Consider the following 16,342-nt stretch of genomic DNA (forward strand, 5'->3'; position numbering starts at 1 on the left):
CAAAAACACTTGTCTTGTTTCTTCCTCGTTTGGGGGTAACGAGCACGAGGACTGATGCCTCGACCATGACTCATCGCATTGAGACGATGTCGATATCGTCCCTGTTGACTGTATGCATATGAACTGCTGGCTTACCGGGGCATGTACTGTACGTATTGATGCAGTGGGACTCGGTTAAATCCGCTGGGATTCAAGTGTGTTAGCAGTACCAGGATTGCTATTCATGTAGATATACCTTTTCTTGGGAACATCAAGCTACGTCTGTTCATGCACTCATTCATAACCCGGAGCAGACGACAGTACGGTGAGCGATAGTACACTTGCCATGTCGGACACGCATGATGGGGCATACAAGTCAATTTCAGCAGATGGGGTTGAACCGAGGCCACACCATAGACGCGTGAACCGAGAGTAGCACGGAACACGAACCGGATATCATTCCAAAGTTGACTCTACAACCACAACACATCTTCCTGTCTCTGTCATCAATCAGCTCCCATCACATCCGACCTCGCACTGCAAAAGCGATTCTCACTCCCTCGCAAGATGCCCCGCGATATCACTGTGAGTGACTTCACCGTATTCGTCTCACTCATCACACAGTACTTACTCCACTCGCCCTGCACAGCCTCCACCCCCTGCCCGCCCAACAAAACGAACCAGAGTCTACAGAGCATGCCAGTACTGCGTCAGTGCCAAAACCCGGTGCGAGGACGTAAGGCCAGAGGGATGTTTCATATGCAGACGGAAGGGCAAGGTGTGTTCGCTAGCTGGGTTGAGCAGTGCAGAGACCAACGGCAATGGGGCGCACGAGCCGAACGATGATTTATCAGAGAAGGTACAAAGGCAGGAAGAGAGGTACAGAGTTTTGGAAGAACGGTTCAACGCGCTCGAACATGCTTTTACCAATCGTGATGAGGCGACGCCCAAGGGTAGTGTGAGAAGTAATTTGGAGCATGCCCCAACACCTTCAAGGTATTATACCAAGACCTCGCACCCGCTCTTACTCCAATCATGGCATGGGAGCACACCCATGTTCGACGAGAACCTGTTCAACCCCACCGACCCGGACTCGTTGCCTGATGTGGTAGAGCTGGGTCTAATCAGCAGACCTCAGCTGGAGATGGGGTTCCAGCTGTAAGTGGAGAGGTCGGCTATGAACCCATATAATCTGGGTATATCAATCTATAACTCACGATATGGCTGATCCCATCATCGCATAGGTTCAAACACAAATTCTCCTCGATCTACCCATTCCACACCTTCCTGCACACCTCCACCTCAGTCCCATGTCAGAGCTTCCTTACCCTCGCAATCCTATACTACATCAACAGCGACTGCTCAACCTCCGCGGGAGTCATCCCAGTGGATAATGCGGTGCTCATCGACCTGATTGAAAGATCAATTCTATCGTTGTTGTCCGGATCGACCAGTGCTGAGTCGATATTCGCATTGTTCATCCTATCCTTTGCACCGACCAAGAAAAGTTTGTCGTCAAGGCAGCAGCCCAGCTCGTTGAGGGTTATCTCGCTGGCATATGATCTGGGGAAGAGTCTGGGTTGGAATCAGAAGACCCATCTGGCTTCGAGGGGCGGTCTGAGGAACGGGTTGTTCGAAAGTTGGATGAGCAAGAAGTTGGATCTGGTGTTGTTGGTGAGTCACTTCGTGATACGTTGAGAGGTTTAACTGAGCATGCACCGCACTGGCAGTGGACAGCAATCATCAATCGGTACAACATGTAAGTGGTAATTCCCAGGTTTCTACACACTCATGCTCCCCCGCTTGCCCTGATATTTAGGCTTCAGCTGAGCTGACACAACCACCCAGCCTGCACATAATCTCCACGCCATACGACGTCCCCATCGAATCGCCCGCGCCGTACCTCCCAGACGACCACCCCTCCGCATCCGAGTCAGTTCGAATGACCATCACCCACCTTCGCAAAGAAGCCGAGCTCGTCAACCGCGTTAAGGGGTATATATACACGTTGTATCAGGTGGAATGTGAGATCGAGCTCGAGCCGGAGAGCTTGAGCCGGTGTATAGACGAGGTGAAGTGTATGAGGAAGGATCTGCATGACTTCAGAGAGGGGCTGAGCGGTGGAAGGGGTGGGATTGGTAGGTCATCGGTTCCTTTTCCTAGCGTGTGTGTCCATGGCTGATACAAGTACATAAACATTCAGGACACGACTCGCTAGAATACGACTCAAAATGTATCGAGTTCGCCCTGATAATTAGACTGTCAGCTATCAACCAGAGCGTCCCCTCGCCCATCTCACTAGCCATCAAGTGGCTCGGTCTCTCCACCATTGGGCAGAACTACCTCCCCACAAGTCTCGCCCTGATCGATATCGTGCTCGCCCGCGCCAGCGAAGACGGTGGCGGAGCGGGGATATCGTCCCTGCCATCCTACCTGATCAATAGTATTTGCCTAGCTTACATCTGTCTCCGCCGATCGCTAGTCTACATCTACGCGAACAGGAGGTCGATAGGCCAAGAAGAGAAAGTGCAGTATCGAGCTCAGGTCGACCTATTACTTCGTGCGCAGGATATCTTGATGGGTCTGGGGGGGACGCCAGAGCTGTTGGTGGATTATACGAATAGGCAGTTGGGCGATTTGGAGTCGATCGTCTTTCCAGTGGATCATCACGTGTCAAACTCGAACCCAAATGATCAGCTGCATATCTCATCGACGGGTCCGGGTCAGATGATGGAGAGTACCAATATGGATTTGAATGTGAATATGAACCAGAACATGGATATGACGATGCCTCATTTAGGTGTTGGGAATGGCGCCGGGGCTGTACCCATCGATTGGTCGAATTGGGATTGGTCGGCGTTGTTGGTGGACCCGTTTTCGTTTGACATGGGCGTGGGGCCGGTGGAGTGATCTGTTCGATCACGAGATGAGGCCAGTCATGCACCTATGCAAAAGAGAGGAATCCTTGGACCAGTCCCAACAGTGCTTAGTAGCTGGTCATGGGGAACGATCATATGTCAAAAGATGAAATGCATTTCATATCAATTATAACAACATTCATATGTCCAGATCCAGATCCCCCAATTCAATGATTCATGATTACCTCCAAGAAAGTGAAAAAGTCCATATTATACAATTATACAAATTTACCAACCCTTCAGATCTGTCTTCCTCTCTCAAAACCAAAGCAGAGAAGATCATATAGCCGCAGCAACAATAACGACCCCTACGACCCCAGCCAGCCCAATCGACATGAACCCATTATCCACCTTCCTTGCTGAGCCTGAGTTTCCAGATCCGGTAGCAGACGCACTGGGTCTGTTCGATGCGGACGCAGTTATAGTTGAAGTGATGGGCCCTCGAGAGATGGACGAGGATGGATATGTCAGTGTGTCTGATATGGACGTGGACGTGGAGGTGAGTGAGATTGCTGATGAGGTTGGGGCTGAGCCTGATGAGGTGGAAGCGGACCCCGAGCTAGTTCCAGAAGAGGAGGGTAGGGTGATGGTTACGTTGGGTAGGGAGATGGGTTGGAATGGCGCTGAGGCACATTGGTTTATGTATGCTAATTTCAGGAAAGGGGTTAGCATCAGTAAATGTAGAGTACAAGATGACGTGATCCCCGGGTCCAAGATCTCGGAGCAATGTCCCAACACCAAACTCACAATCCAATATCCCCTGATAAACTTGCCTCTCACTCTCGGAAGGATCCAGACTCAGCCCGCACTGGAGACACGACACATAATCCGCTTCGACCAGTGGTGTACACAGGCAGGTCGTATTCAACGCATCGCCCGCTCCGCACGACTGGGAAGTGGGGATGTAAGCGACGCAGTGCGACAAAGGGGCGAGCTCAGAAGAGAACATGTGACGAGGGAGAGGGAGAGGGAAGACTCACAGCCAAAGCACGAGATATATCCTCGCATTCACCTTGACAGTTCCCCGGGAAGCTTGCTGAGCTACTCGACCCGGTGGCTGAGGAGGCAGAAGAGGTGCCGGTGGATGGTATACTGCTATTGCTGGGAGACGCAATGGAAGAAGAGGATATGGGTGTGGGAGGGGAGGTTTGGATGGTGAGGAGTGATTCGGAGGTGGACGATGAGGAGGATGTGGGGTCTTGTGCGAGGACTGCATGTACATCTCAGCTTCAGCTTCGGGATTGTGGAAAAGGAGTAAAAATAGAGCTTACCCGATGATATCACCAGGGAGAGGAGTAGTATATATCGGGAAGATGTCATTGTATGACGTTTGATTCGGTTGGGTTCTGATGTGGATGTGCAGTACAGTGTTGATGAGATGAGCCAGCGTGGGTCAGCGAGAGAGATGTGAGATGTGAGATGTGATGGTGATTAGGTATAATGGTATGATGAGTGAATATCAAAAGGTTGAAGAGAGAACAAAGGGGGAAGGAGACTGAACCGTAAAAGTGGGAAATACGCAAAGCTTAATCCGGTAACTCTCACTCTGCTTTTGGCCAAAGGAACCAAACAACTCAGAGTTAGTCTCACTCAGCTAACAGTAAAGCTGTGCATGGGGCCACTCGATCCTGCTCTGGACTCAGAGCTAGGCTATGACATGCACAGATCACCATCACCATCACCATCACCATCAACTATTCCCGGCCGGAACATGGTTGTGACTGTGTGCCTCTGTCAAGTTGGATCAAAGGATCTACATGGCTCAATCTCGTTCCTAGGCTAATGATTGGGTACTAGTGCAATGACACATAGCACAGCGTGAAGAGAGGACAGATCATATATATTCATTTTTTTCAATTTCTACAGATTACAATTATCGTTCACCTCTCTCCTATCTTTCTCCTGTCATCACCTTGTTCTCTCTTCTCTTTGATCGCACATTTCTCTTTCAAAATATGAACAAACAAACACACAAACTACGAGCACCAAAATAAAGATGAGAAATGCAATTGATCGATTGGATGATGATGACGGAAGAAATCTAAGCTACAATTCACAGCGCTGAAAAATGATTATTCAAAAAGTAACAATTAAAAAGAACGGAAACCCCAAAACTCATTGACCATGACATCCTCCTCAAATCATTACCACTGACATCCTCGAATCAAACGATACAACTGATATCTCCTAACAGAACCTAAACAATCGCCCCCGCATTTGACCTCACCCAGTCATCATGCTGGTGTATTGGCTGGACATACTGCCCGTTCGATCCGTTGCCGGCACCGTCGGACCACACGTTTGGAGCCGATTCAGCTACAGTCGATTGCGGGTGCACCCAGGGATCAGGTCCAGAAGCAGCGGTTTGGGAAGATTGTAATGGAGAGGGTTGTTGACCCGAGGTGATCCTACTCCCACCAGAGGTCGAGCCTGATCCAGCGGAGGAAGGGGGGTTACCGAAATCCGTCCTGGTGTTGATGGTAGGTAACAACCTGGATGTTGAGTCGGAGCCGCTGGAGCTGGGGGGTACTCCGCCGGGTTGTTGGTGCTGCGGGACAGGTTGCCACGCTGCGTAGCCATGTGAAGGCGCAGTGGCGAACGTCGTGGTGGCAGGGGAGGTTATGGGCGACTGGATATGATGGGGATGATGACCGGGATGACCTCCGTGAGGATCAGGCCCACCGTCGGGAGGATAGAACGCTGAAAAGGTCGAAGGGGCTGTTGAAGGAGGGTGGTAACTGTATGGGTTGGGTTTCACATCGTACGATGCCGTGTTGGGTGGCGAGTACATATTCTCAGGTGGCATAGGTTGTGACATTCGTCGATGAGGGAGGTTGGGCTGGTACTGCATTCCCCCGGATAGTCTTGGCGACGTCGCTGCTGCACCTCCGTATGGGTCATACCTCCTGCTTGAGCTTGAAGGTCGTATGGCTCCGGATGCGGAGGAATGGATCGAGCTGCTCGAGCTTTGACGAGCGAGTGATGGTGCGTAATGCATCGTTCCGATGGTGGGTGATTCGTAATATGTCGAGCCATGACTGCTGGGTCCGACGTACGATTGGGTATGAGGGGGTAACGGGACCGACATGGGGACGGTGACTGATCGGTTTCTGGGAGAGCCGACTCGAGGGGCGTGAGAGGTCATTTGGGGATATCCTGCTCCATCGTAGTATTCTCCGCTATGGGAGGAGGAGGCTGGAAAGGACTGGAAGGAGAACTGGCTATTGGGGGAGGTAGGCGATTGGGGTTCTTCCGCTTCGCCTCTGGGGTGGGGGGTCAGCGGGGGTATGTATGTGAAGGGGATGACTCAAATGAAGTGGTTGACTAATATGAAGTGAATGACTCAAATGAAGTGATTGACTCACCTGTACCTGTTGATCCCATCTGGACCACGTTCAATCATGGGTGGGAATCGAAAATTTTGTTTGTTGAGGTATTCTTGGCTGATCTCGAGCGAGGAGAGTTCGGGGATGGTGGATGGGGCTCGAAGTTTGCCGGCGAGTACGTCTTGTACGGAGTAGTAGGAGACCATGTGTTGGTTGAAGCCATTGACGGAGACGGACATGGTCTGCGGTAGTGTTTTAGCAAAGGTTGGTGTTCGCAGTGAATAACACTCACCTTCTTTACCAAACCACCCTCTTTGAACTTGTAACTATTGGTCAAACTCCCTACCAGCTGCCTCTCCCTTTGTCTGTCCATCGCACCTCCACCTTCACTGGCACTTCGAGGTCGAGCAAGCGCACCTTGACCAAGGGGAGGAGGTTCAGTCATGCCATGCATGGAAGATGACGATGGTGCGTCCATTACACTGGGCTGGATGTGGGTTGACAAACCGGTGGGAGAGTCGAATCCTGACATGCCTAGTGTTGCTGTGCCAGGTCGTCCGTGGGGGGTGCTACCGCTGGGGGAGGTTTCAGGTGGTGAGGTGGATGATTGTTTCGTGGGTGTGCCCGGTGATCGCTTATCTGTTTCTCGGTAGACCTAAAGGAGGGGTGTGAGTGAGTGATGATCCGGAGAAAGACATTTTACTCACCAAGAAATTGCCTAATATTCTACTTGGACTCCACACCAAACCATCCGTCCATCGTTTGATCCCACTCTCATGTTCATCAAACACAAAGACTGCTCCTGATTGTACCATGCCCCTTTCCCTCTCTATTAGTCTTCTGGTGACTCGAGGGATCATACCTCGGCGAGCAGCCTCGAATACGAGCAAAGCATCGAAGGTGGTCTCGATGTAACCTCGGAAAGGGGGGTCTAATGTGGGCGGTGGTGGGGATGAAGGGGTGGTCATGGTGGTGGTGTGGGTGTTGCTCTGTGTGGTGAATCGGTGATTTTGGTTGGGGTCGTAAGTGGGGAAAGCAGTTGATGAAGATAGACAATCAGCTTGTTGTTCATATATATATGGTGTGGTCGAGATCGGTCGGATGGTTGAAAATTGTAGAAATTGACCGAACAGAGATCATAAACAGATAGGAAGACAAGTCGATCACAAGGTTTTTCGTTCTGGTCGACGAGGTGTATATCGAGATCAGATGGGAAGGGCGGATAAACTGATTACACACTCTTTCTGCTCAAACAAACGCAATGAGATGCTTATTTAACTGTAGACAAAAAGACATAAACGTTGGCGATCTTTTCGGGAGGGCGTGTATTTCTTCCGACACAGATGGGACAAGAATGGGGGGGGTGTATAGCAAGAGGATGCGAGGTGTCGCCCGTCGATACCCGGTAGGGGGTCGTGGATGGTCACCAAGCCGGTTTCCGCGGTCAGAGGTGGGTGGGTATTACGAACGGACGACAAGGGGTTTACGAATAGATCTGGTTGGGGGGTGTAAGGATTGATGGAAGGAAGAGACCAAGATGGTATGAGCGGTGATAGAATGGGATGTTATAATGAGGTGTCGGTGAGGTGGGTTTGATATGAGATGGGATTACGTTAAAAATGACGGTAGCAGCAGAGGGTGGATATATTGAATTAAGGGTTCTTCGGAGTTAAGACTAATATAAGATTTTGGGTTTTCTCGTTTGCTCGTTTGCAGCGCTCTCTATTCCCCTGGCCAGTCCCGACCAAAGCAACAAGAGAGAGAGCAAGAGAGGTATTACGGTACGAGGAACAGCAGCATATCTTGGGTGCGCAAGGATCAGGAAAAACCAAGGAAAAATCCAATCCTCATTTCCAGCGGAATAATAATAACCAACCGATTCAATCGCCACTCCAACAACGAGAAAATTTGTTTGTACAGGTCTGGATCAGAGGGGAAAAGGGTTTGTTTCTTTTTTCACCGATACCGATACGAAAAGATGAATCGATCTCACAAGAAGAAAGAATAGAGGAGATCTCGAGAGCCACACTTTACTCACCCCTTTGGAATCGGATCGGTCTTCTTTCTTTCTTTTGTCTCCCGAGTTAATCCGTTCCGCGCTTACAGTTGTTGTTGGGTGAGAGCGTCTCGTTTCGTTTCCGGGAAAGAAGGAAAGAATGGAAGAATGCACTGTAAATTTGGTAAGGCGATCAGATCATATGTCACGTTAAAATAGCAAAATAGATTAAATCGTGTTCCGTGTCTGGGCTTTTGTTCGTGAAAAGCTCATGTCCGACAGTACAAGTCTGCAACTCGGTACCTGTTTTTGCGGACGACGGACTACGGACTACGGACGAACGGAACTCACCAGGTGAAGAGGAGGAATATAAAATTTTCACCACTTCGGAAGTTGCGAGCTTGCCCGTGAAATCCAACTGAGTTATCGGGTTCAGCGCTTCCGTCGATCAGTCGAGTTGGATTGTTTTCCCACGACGGAGAAACTCGTCGATCGCAGTGTCGGAGAGGCGTTGGCGTTGGCTATGAGCGGGTTGTATGCTGACGCAAGCGAATGCCGTGATGGATGTCGTCGTCGTACGTTGGGTCGTTTCGGGGTGGTGGTATCGTTACACGGTGGTTGGGATTTGACTGCGATGTACAAGTCAACCCGGATCAGCAAAGAAAATCAACCGCGTGGGACACAGCAAGCGAGGATGGTGATGACGGATGCTCGTCCCAAAAAGGAAGGTAAGAATACGGTATGCGGACATACGAGTGAACCAGTGGATTCCGCAATGTTGTGGATGAAAAGGAACAAGGATGAAGATCAATGGCAAGGAAAGGTAGAAGAGAGGCATCATCCATTACTGGTTGGTTGTCGTGTTTATAAGGTTAAAAGATGTGTATATATGAACAACGCAAGAGGTGAAAACAGATGATGGTAGTGATGGAAGAAGCACCAGTGGGATGTTGATACTTCACTACTGATGGTGGGATTATCGCACAGACACACAGACACACTCATTGCAGCACTAGTCACGGAACGGACCATGCGAGTGAGGTGGTGTTGGTATTGGTACAGTGGTGCCTGCGCATTGACACGCATTGACCCCCTCATCATGTTCAAGATCAAAAAAGATAACGTGACTAAGACTAAAAATCGGCAAGAAATAGATCTCCTCTCGTTCTTGGTATTACAGCCCAGGAAAAAACAACACCACGGTGGAGACGATTGATCCGAGTTAGATCAAAGCGGGGATCAAAACCAATCAATCAAGAATCACCATCAAAAAAACGAAAAAAAAAAAAAAAAAAAAAAAAAAAAAAAAAAAAAAAAAAAAAAAAAACGAAAAAAGGGTCCGGGGGACGATCTGTGGATAGCGTTGAGAAGCAATTCGCACACAAGGGGCTAGACGTGAAATGGCGCCAAGAAGGATCAAAAAGTATGGATGGGAGGGCACGACGATCAATCATGGGCGATAGGAGCGTTCAACTCACAGGTTCACAGGCGTTTCTTCATTCACACAAAGCTTTGTACAAGAGTGGCTAAGCTGGATTGGCACGGATCAGCAACTAACACGTCATCGCTGAAGCGCCGGGTGACTCACATTGGTCTTGTGACGGTGCGCACTACCTTGTTCACGGCGGAAGTGGTCGGTCTGAATACCACGGTCAGTTCGTGCTGCCCTATACACAGGTGGATAAACAGTCGAGATGAGATGAAAGAGCGAGTTAAAGTTGTAACGAATGAACAGATCAAAGTGGGGAAAGGGGATAAATCATAAAGTCAACAGGGATCAACCCCTTTCATTGATGACAGCTTTCCATGACCAAGATGAACAAAGAACTACAGTGCGCCAACACCCAAATCTTCCTTTCATACCCGCCCTTCTTTTCTTCTCGAAGACCTTTCCGATTCGGAATGGAGTAGTCTGATGACGTGGAGTGTGGGGGTCTGTCCTTTCCGTCATGCCGCGGCGATAATATCTCGGTATGAATGTCGCAAAGGACTTTGGATGGTGAGGAGAAAGGAGAGATCATCGTGGATTGGTTCCGCAGAGACGTATAAAGGAGGGGAGACACGGATCATGGTGGCGAGGGGATGTATAAAGGTATGTGTATTCCCATCGCGATGAAGAGAGTTCTGACGAAAACGGATACACACTTACCAATTGTAGCTCAAGCTTAACGTTGTGTTTCGAGTTTCGAGTTTCGTTTCGACGGAAAGACAAAAGTCAAGTATGATTGACTCGGGAGGGGTGAGTTGGGGTGAGCTTGTTCTTGAGCCAAATCTGTGGGCTGTGGGGTGGTTGAGAAGTCTTGTTACGCCGTGTTCTTTGTCGCTGTTTGGTTTTGGTATATATCCCCGTGCGCGCAGAATCAATTGAGATTGACCAGATAGAGAGGTGGTTGCAATGCGAAAAGATGGATTCTCGTAAGGCCGGATCGACTTGGGAGAATTAAACAAGGTTAATCGAATTACCCAGGTGACGTATCGTCGTACGTTGGTCTGCCAAGGTTGGTTTGTCTAAGACACTGAATCAGAGGCTTTCCCGAGCGACTGAACAAATTTTATCCTAAACGAAAAGGCATCAGTTGAATGACACATTGTGGGTCTATATGTTTTATGCATCTGCTTCTGCTTCTGCTGCCATTCGCTCAGCTGACGTCAACAACCACCCCATGTCCCCCTCTTTGGCCAGTCACGTAACCCAGGATATTTGCTGGAATCAGATTAAAATTGGAGCTGTCACTCTCAATGTTAAAGCCAAATTGCCTTGGTTAGGGAAGAGAGAAACAAGGTTATTTCAGGCCGGGGCAAAGAGAGCAATAACGTAATCGGCAAGAGGTCGGTTCCCTCCATTTCCGCGGGGAAGCGCACCAACGAATATGATCCCCCTCTTCGCTAGATCTCTGCAAGTGCGGGCGCAGATGTAGTCGTCGTCTGGCCATTTATCTCTTGTCCCACGACCAATAGAGAAAATCCCTCAAATCGCAAAAAAAAAGGCAAAAGCAGAAACATAAATCACGTGACACGGACAAGACAATCGGTTACGTACCGTATCGTCGTTTGCTGTTTCTCCTGCTCGGATCCTTTTTTTCCGTTCTAACAGCGAGCAATTTCCCACGCTATGAGAGAGCTAAGAGGATCGGGGGACCACACGATGCCGCTGATTGGTGAGTGGGTTGTGTGTGTGATGGTGATGGTGGTTGCTGATGGGTGAGGTGTCGTTTCCAAAGGGTGTTGTTATATGTAAAGCGACAGGTGTGTGATGTAGTGACGATCTGTGTGCGATGCAAGGTTTTGGGTTTGGAGCGAGTCAACCGAGTTATGGTTATATATCCACGATGAGGGGATTAGGGGTTACCCAACGATGAATGACGACTTCAAGATGATCATCGAGATAGAGATGGGAGAAAAGATCAGATGGGAGAGAGTGTGTGATAAAATATGCATGACGAGATTGCGACATGAGCTGGGTCGTGCATGCTTGCGTGCGTGCTCCCTCTCGATAACATAACGTATCGTTGCTCATGTCATGTCTGCCTCTGTGTCTGGGCAATAACACTTGATAACATGGAGGAGGGTGAGGAGTCGGTTATCCGGTTATACCCAACTAGTCGTAGTCCCACTCCATCTTGTGCTAAAAGAATCGAGATAGCGCCGTGCCTGAGTATACAAATATGGGATGAGTGGAAACTGCCTGTAAAAGCAGCATTTGCCTTATCGCGTCTCGCTCACTCGATGACGGAATGGTTCGACGCCACTCAGCGCCTCCAGCATATGCATATTTATATTGCGACGCCTAACGAGAGGGGTTTTGTTGCATTCGACTCGATAACATGACCATGACCGGCGTGTTAACGTCAGCTGCTCCAAGAAAACTTGGCGGTATAACACCTCGTGCCCATATGCAGCAGGATAACTTTGGAAGCTCCGTCGTTGTAAGACATCTCGCCGTGTGATACCCTGAATACGAGAATGACCCAGATACGTGGGAGGGGAAAGCAGGCAATGCAATTTGTCGTTCATGTCCGTGTGGTTTGCATAAAAAAGGTACAGTGATTTCTCATGCACGGATGTCGGTGTGTTTTTGCAAGTCAAGTCTGGACCAGAACTGCGTGGTACCTAATTGGTTTAATTTATCGTCTTTGCAGTTTCTTCAACATCCAACACGCTGAGATAGATGACGTCTGTAGAAGCTGTCGCTAGGCTTTGTGCCTGCATTAGCAGATCATGGTGCGTTTTTCTCAAGACAGACTAGTCCCGATTACTGGCGCAAGTGGTGGCGACAGGTAGGAGGTGGCGCTTAGTGGTTATTCGGCTCGCTTTGGCAATCTCAAGGGTTCGAAGCGCAGGCGTAGGAGTTTTATGAGCTCTAGAGATGCTTCCAGATGCTTTGGTCCGCGTGGAGATCGCATGGCATCCAAAGTATCCACCCAAGTTACCGGTATAACATCGTTGCGAGGGGTAAAAGTACCCTTTCACAATTTAGTTTGCGGGAACGATCAGAGAATCAACGTAAATGTTTAAAGTTCGATTGACTCATCAGTACCTGTTTGTAACCTCTTGGGTTGTATCAGATAAGGGGGGCAAAGTCCAACATAGCGATGGTGACATGGAGGATTGCGGTGGAAATTCGGCGGATCCACGGGAAGATCTCAGGATTGCGAGATTCTCAGGATGTCCTGCTCAAGCGCTGCGGTAAATAAGTAGGGAGGATCTGCTTGGCAGGCTCGCAGGGCGGTGTGTCACCATGTTCCTGCATATTACGTTGCTCGTCGGTGCTCTTTCTCGTTTTGAGGAGCAAGAGAGCCATGGGACAGTGAAACATAGCACAGCACAGCATCCGTCAACATCCAACCCCAACTATCTGGGCGCCAACACAGTGATGTCCAACGACGCGGGCATGTAATTCAGGACGATATCATTGTGTTTGCAAATGCAACCTAGCTCAAACGTGTGTGATAACTGCATACGATCTTGGTACCCAGGGTCCGCTTTATCACTTATCCCAATCCGTTCTCTTCCTCTGTTAAAACACTCATGAGCGAGCTCCGCTCCCTTAGAATTCACCCGGCCCAGGACCAAAGTGTGTACCAGACGGCACTGCCTTCCAAGGTGTTCCCTTGGCGTCCATCGTGTTCGAGCCGACGGTATTGCCCCACCAATCGAAAGTGATGTTGTGGTAACTCAAAGCGAAGAAGATGATGATCGTGGCTAAAGCTGTTCCGGTGTCCATGGCGGCTTGTGTGAGGTCTATAAATGATCTCAGCATCAGAACGTGTCTGGAGAACTTGAAAGGCTAATGAGGAGCAGCACTCACAGTTGTATCTCTTCCACCAATCGAAAGCCCTCTTTCTGATGAGATAGTTGAACAGGAATCCGAAGATGAACCATAGGGAGTATTGGGCTGTCACGAATCCCCATGAGCAATCTTCTCTGCGTCACGCTACTTCGAACATAGGCACTCACTGGTATTGGCAGGAGGAATGTTACCCGCAGCATTGAAGAAGATAGGCACATTAATGTACTTGATCCAGCTGTTGGGGTATCTTCGATAGACCAACCAGACGAGAACAGTGACCACGGGCTGTGACACCATCGTCAGGTCCTTTCCTCTATGTCAAAGGACTGCGCACTCACCCCGATCAGGAAGAAATACATCAAAGCGTTGTAAGTCTGCCCGCTCTGGAACATCCTCTGAGGACCGATAGTCCCCCAGATGATCGAAGCGTTGTATACGACTTTAGCGCCCGCGCAGGTGAACCGGTTTTTGTTGGTGGGTGAGCACAGGTCTTGGATGTTACCGATCATCCATCGAAGGACTGTGGAGTGGGACCATGAGGTCAGCAGTGCGTTAGCTCTCAAGTGAGGAGAAGATGACTCACCACCTGTTTGTACCGCGGCTGCCAAGACGGTCGAGTAGATCTGGGCGAAGAAGAGAGTGCGTGGTGGCACTTTCTGCAACATGTTACCGCCGATCAGCAAAGAACACTAAGTGCAACACTCGACTCACCATGTATTGACCCAGCTTCAGGTCCTGAGCAAAGTCCATCCCATGTTTGACGGTGTTATAACCATACATCTTGACCATCATATTCGCGATGGGTTTACCAGGCCAGATGTACCCTGCGATCAGCTCCGTGATGATGTTGAGGAAGACTGACACATATCACACCATCAGTCTCGGCCGTCTCCTCTCATCCGTACCAATACTCCGCACTCACTCCTCTGATTCGTCGTGCCCTCCAAGATACCCTCAGGGATAATCAAGGTAACGCCCATCCCAAAACAAATAAAGATGAACCCCCAAACAGGCAGCCCCGTATCCCAATACTTCGTCGTGAATATCCCCAACCCCAAAATCACCAGCGTCAAAGCGCCGTACCACCAATCCGGTACTTCCTTGTAACGGGCCATCAACCGCTTATGGATATCCTCGCCTCCATGTTTGGCATCTTTAAACCGAGCTACGATTTCTTTCCCATTATACAAAATCGTATATACCACCACGGCAGTGACAGCGGCGAAGGATAATCCGTAAGTGAGGGAGTATGACATGCTGACGTACATTGGGGAATACTCTTTGTACTTGTCGAGTTGGAAATCCAGGGTGAGCTTGTTGACTACTCGAGAGACGTTGTATGTTTTCCCCGTGTTGTCGAATGTGCTGGAGGAGAGCAGGGGGAGGCTAAGTCATGGGTCGGCTGTGAGCTCATCTCATCTTACATTTACAAATGCTTTTCACTCACTGCGCACTCTGCCAGACGTTGGAGTAGTACAAGATCGGCGATAGGAACAGGTAAAAGATGACGATTGTCGCGTAGGCGTTACAAGAGATGTAGAATGGGGTGGTGAGGGGTGAAGCGGGTGAGAAAGCATAGGTGATTTGAGTCCAATCGAAACTGATGGGCAGTAGTCCCAACCCCGAGCTCATCTGGACACGGAAGGCAAATTAGCACCGACTCTCTCTCTTACACATCGCGTCGACACCCCCACTCACCCCGAAAATCGCATTAACTTTCTGATTGTTCGGTGCGATCCAAGTGATGAATGCGAAAGTACTCAACGACGTCCAAATATAATCGGGGAACCAATACCACGTAAACGCTCCGAGGGTCAAGAAGATGAAATACTTGTATCGGGTGATAGTCCATCCGTTTGCCGGTGAATGGTCTTGTTCCTCGTGCAGTGCTCGTAATAACACCGTTGAAGGTAATGACGAGGGCCAGATCAATGCGGCAGGGTAGACAAGCCACCTTCTTGATAGACCTGCCAAGCCGAACCCAAGTGCTTGGGTGGTTAACAGGTATAAGAAGGAGAAGCCCGCTCCGTAGTCCCTGTTCCAGTACACCGGGCTGATAATCGCCACGAGCGAGCCCATGGCATAGGCCGTTCCAGCTGTGAGATTGACGCAGATCGCGACGAGCGAATGTTCTTTGATGGACCATTTCCCGGGGTTAACGTCGAAAGACAGCGGTCCAAGAGGAACTCGCCATCTGGGAAGCTTCTCCCAGGCTTTTCCGATGGGGTGGACCAATAATTGAGCGACGACATACCCGAGGGAAAGAGATGGCTGGGCCAAAGCGCGTTGTAAGCATTAATATCCCCTTGTATCTGCACAGATATACCTACATATCTCAACCCGAAGAATTGGTTGACACCTGAGAAGAGAATCACAAAAACAGTGACGAGGATCCAAGCTCGGACGGCTGGTTTTGTCGAATCAGCAAGTGCTAATACCTGGAGTTTGCTGTCACTCACTGTTGCACAGAGCCTCTGTGTCATCCCAATTGGGTACACACGCAGCTACTTCGGGGACTGTGTATCATCCGACACTTAGCTTGAATTAGGATAGGCAAGTGAAACCAACCTACAAGGCGACTGATCCCCCTCCACTTTCACCGTGAACGCCCTATCCGGGGTAAGCTCCTCCTTCTCCAGAATCGCCACGTTCGCAGCATTCACATCTTTATCGGATGAAGCAGAGGCCTTTTCAAGATCCCTCTCCTTGTAGTCTTCTGCGGGTGATGGTGGTGTCGTGGATTCAGTAGAAGACACCGGGCCGATGGCTGAGGGTCGACTGGATCGGCGCTGTACATCTGCCATGTTGGGCCAATTTCAAGTGCTACACTGGT

General features: G+C 49.7%; 4 protein-coding genes across 4 annotated transcripts; 1 reads left to right on the forward strand and 3 right to left on the reverse strand.

Moving 5' to 3' along the window:
- Nucleotides 1-546: 546 nt before the first annotated feature.
- Nucleotides 547-2,889, forward strand: I302_103620 (uncharacterized protein; the record flags this gene model as incomplete). Its single annotated transcript, XM_019188989.1, has 6 exons — nt 547-564; nt 629-1,137; nt 1,224-1,653; nt 1,710-1,738; nt 1,828-2,117; nt 2,183-2,889. 6 exons carry the CDS (start codon nt 547-549, stop codon nt 2,887-2,889), a joined length of 1,983 nt encoding a protein of 660 aa, XP_019048551.1.
- Nucleotides 2,890-3,176: 287 nt separating this feature from the next.
- On the reverse strand, nt 3,177-4,217 carry I302_103621 (uncharacterized protein; the record flags this gene model as incomplete). The annotated part of the gene is made up of 4 exons (XM_019188990.1): nt 3,177-3,544; nt 3,645-3,786; nt 3,878-4,107; nt 4,169-4,217. 4 exons carry the CDS (start codon nt 4,215-4,217, stop codon nt 3,177-3,179), a joined length of 789 nt encoding a protein of 262 aa, XP_019048552.1.
- Nucleotides 4,218-5,094: 877 nt separating this feature from the next.
- I302_103622 (uncharacterized protein) lies at nt 5,095-7,191 on the reverse strand (the record flags this gene model as incomplete). Its single annotated transcript, XM_019188991.1, has 4 exons — nt 5,095-6,160; nt 6,263-6,465; nt 6,516-6,878; nt 6,931-7,191. The coding sequence occupies 4 exons, from the start codon at nt 7,189-7,191 to the stop codon at nt 5,095-5,097; spliced, it is 1,893 nt and encodes a 630-aa protein (XP_019048553.1).
- A 6,075-nt stretch (nt 7,192-13,266) lies between these two features.
- I302_103623 (OPT family small oligopeptide transporter) lies at nt 13,267-16,313 on the reverse strand (the record flags this gene model as incomplete). Its single annotated transcript, XM_019188992.1, has 12 exons — nt 13,267-13,460; nt 13,528-13,614; nt 13,677-13,794; nt 13,848-14,029; nt 14,093-14,165; nt 14,221-14,366; nt 14,432-14,895; nt 14,957-15,141; nt 15,208-15,780; nt 15,840-15,916; nt 15,969-16,025; nt 16,082-16,313. The coding sequence occupies 12 exons, from the start codon at nt 16,311-16,313 to the stop codon at nt 13,267-13,269; spliced, it is 2,388 nt and encodes a 795-aa protein (XP_019048554.1).
- Between the last annotated feature and the right edge of the window lie 29 nt (nt 16,314-16,342).

Source organism: Kwoniella bestiolae, chromosome 2, assembly GCF_000512585.2.
Source record: "Kwoniella bestiolae CBS 10118 chromosome 2, complete sequence".
Lineage (NCBI taxonomy): Eukaryota > Fungi > Basidiomycota > Tremellomycetes > Tremellales > Cryptococcaceae > Kwoniella > Kwoniella bestiolae.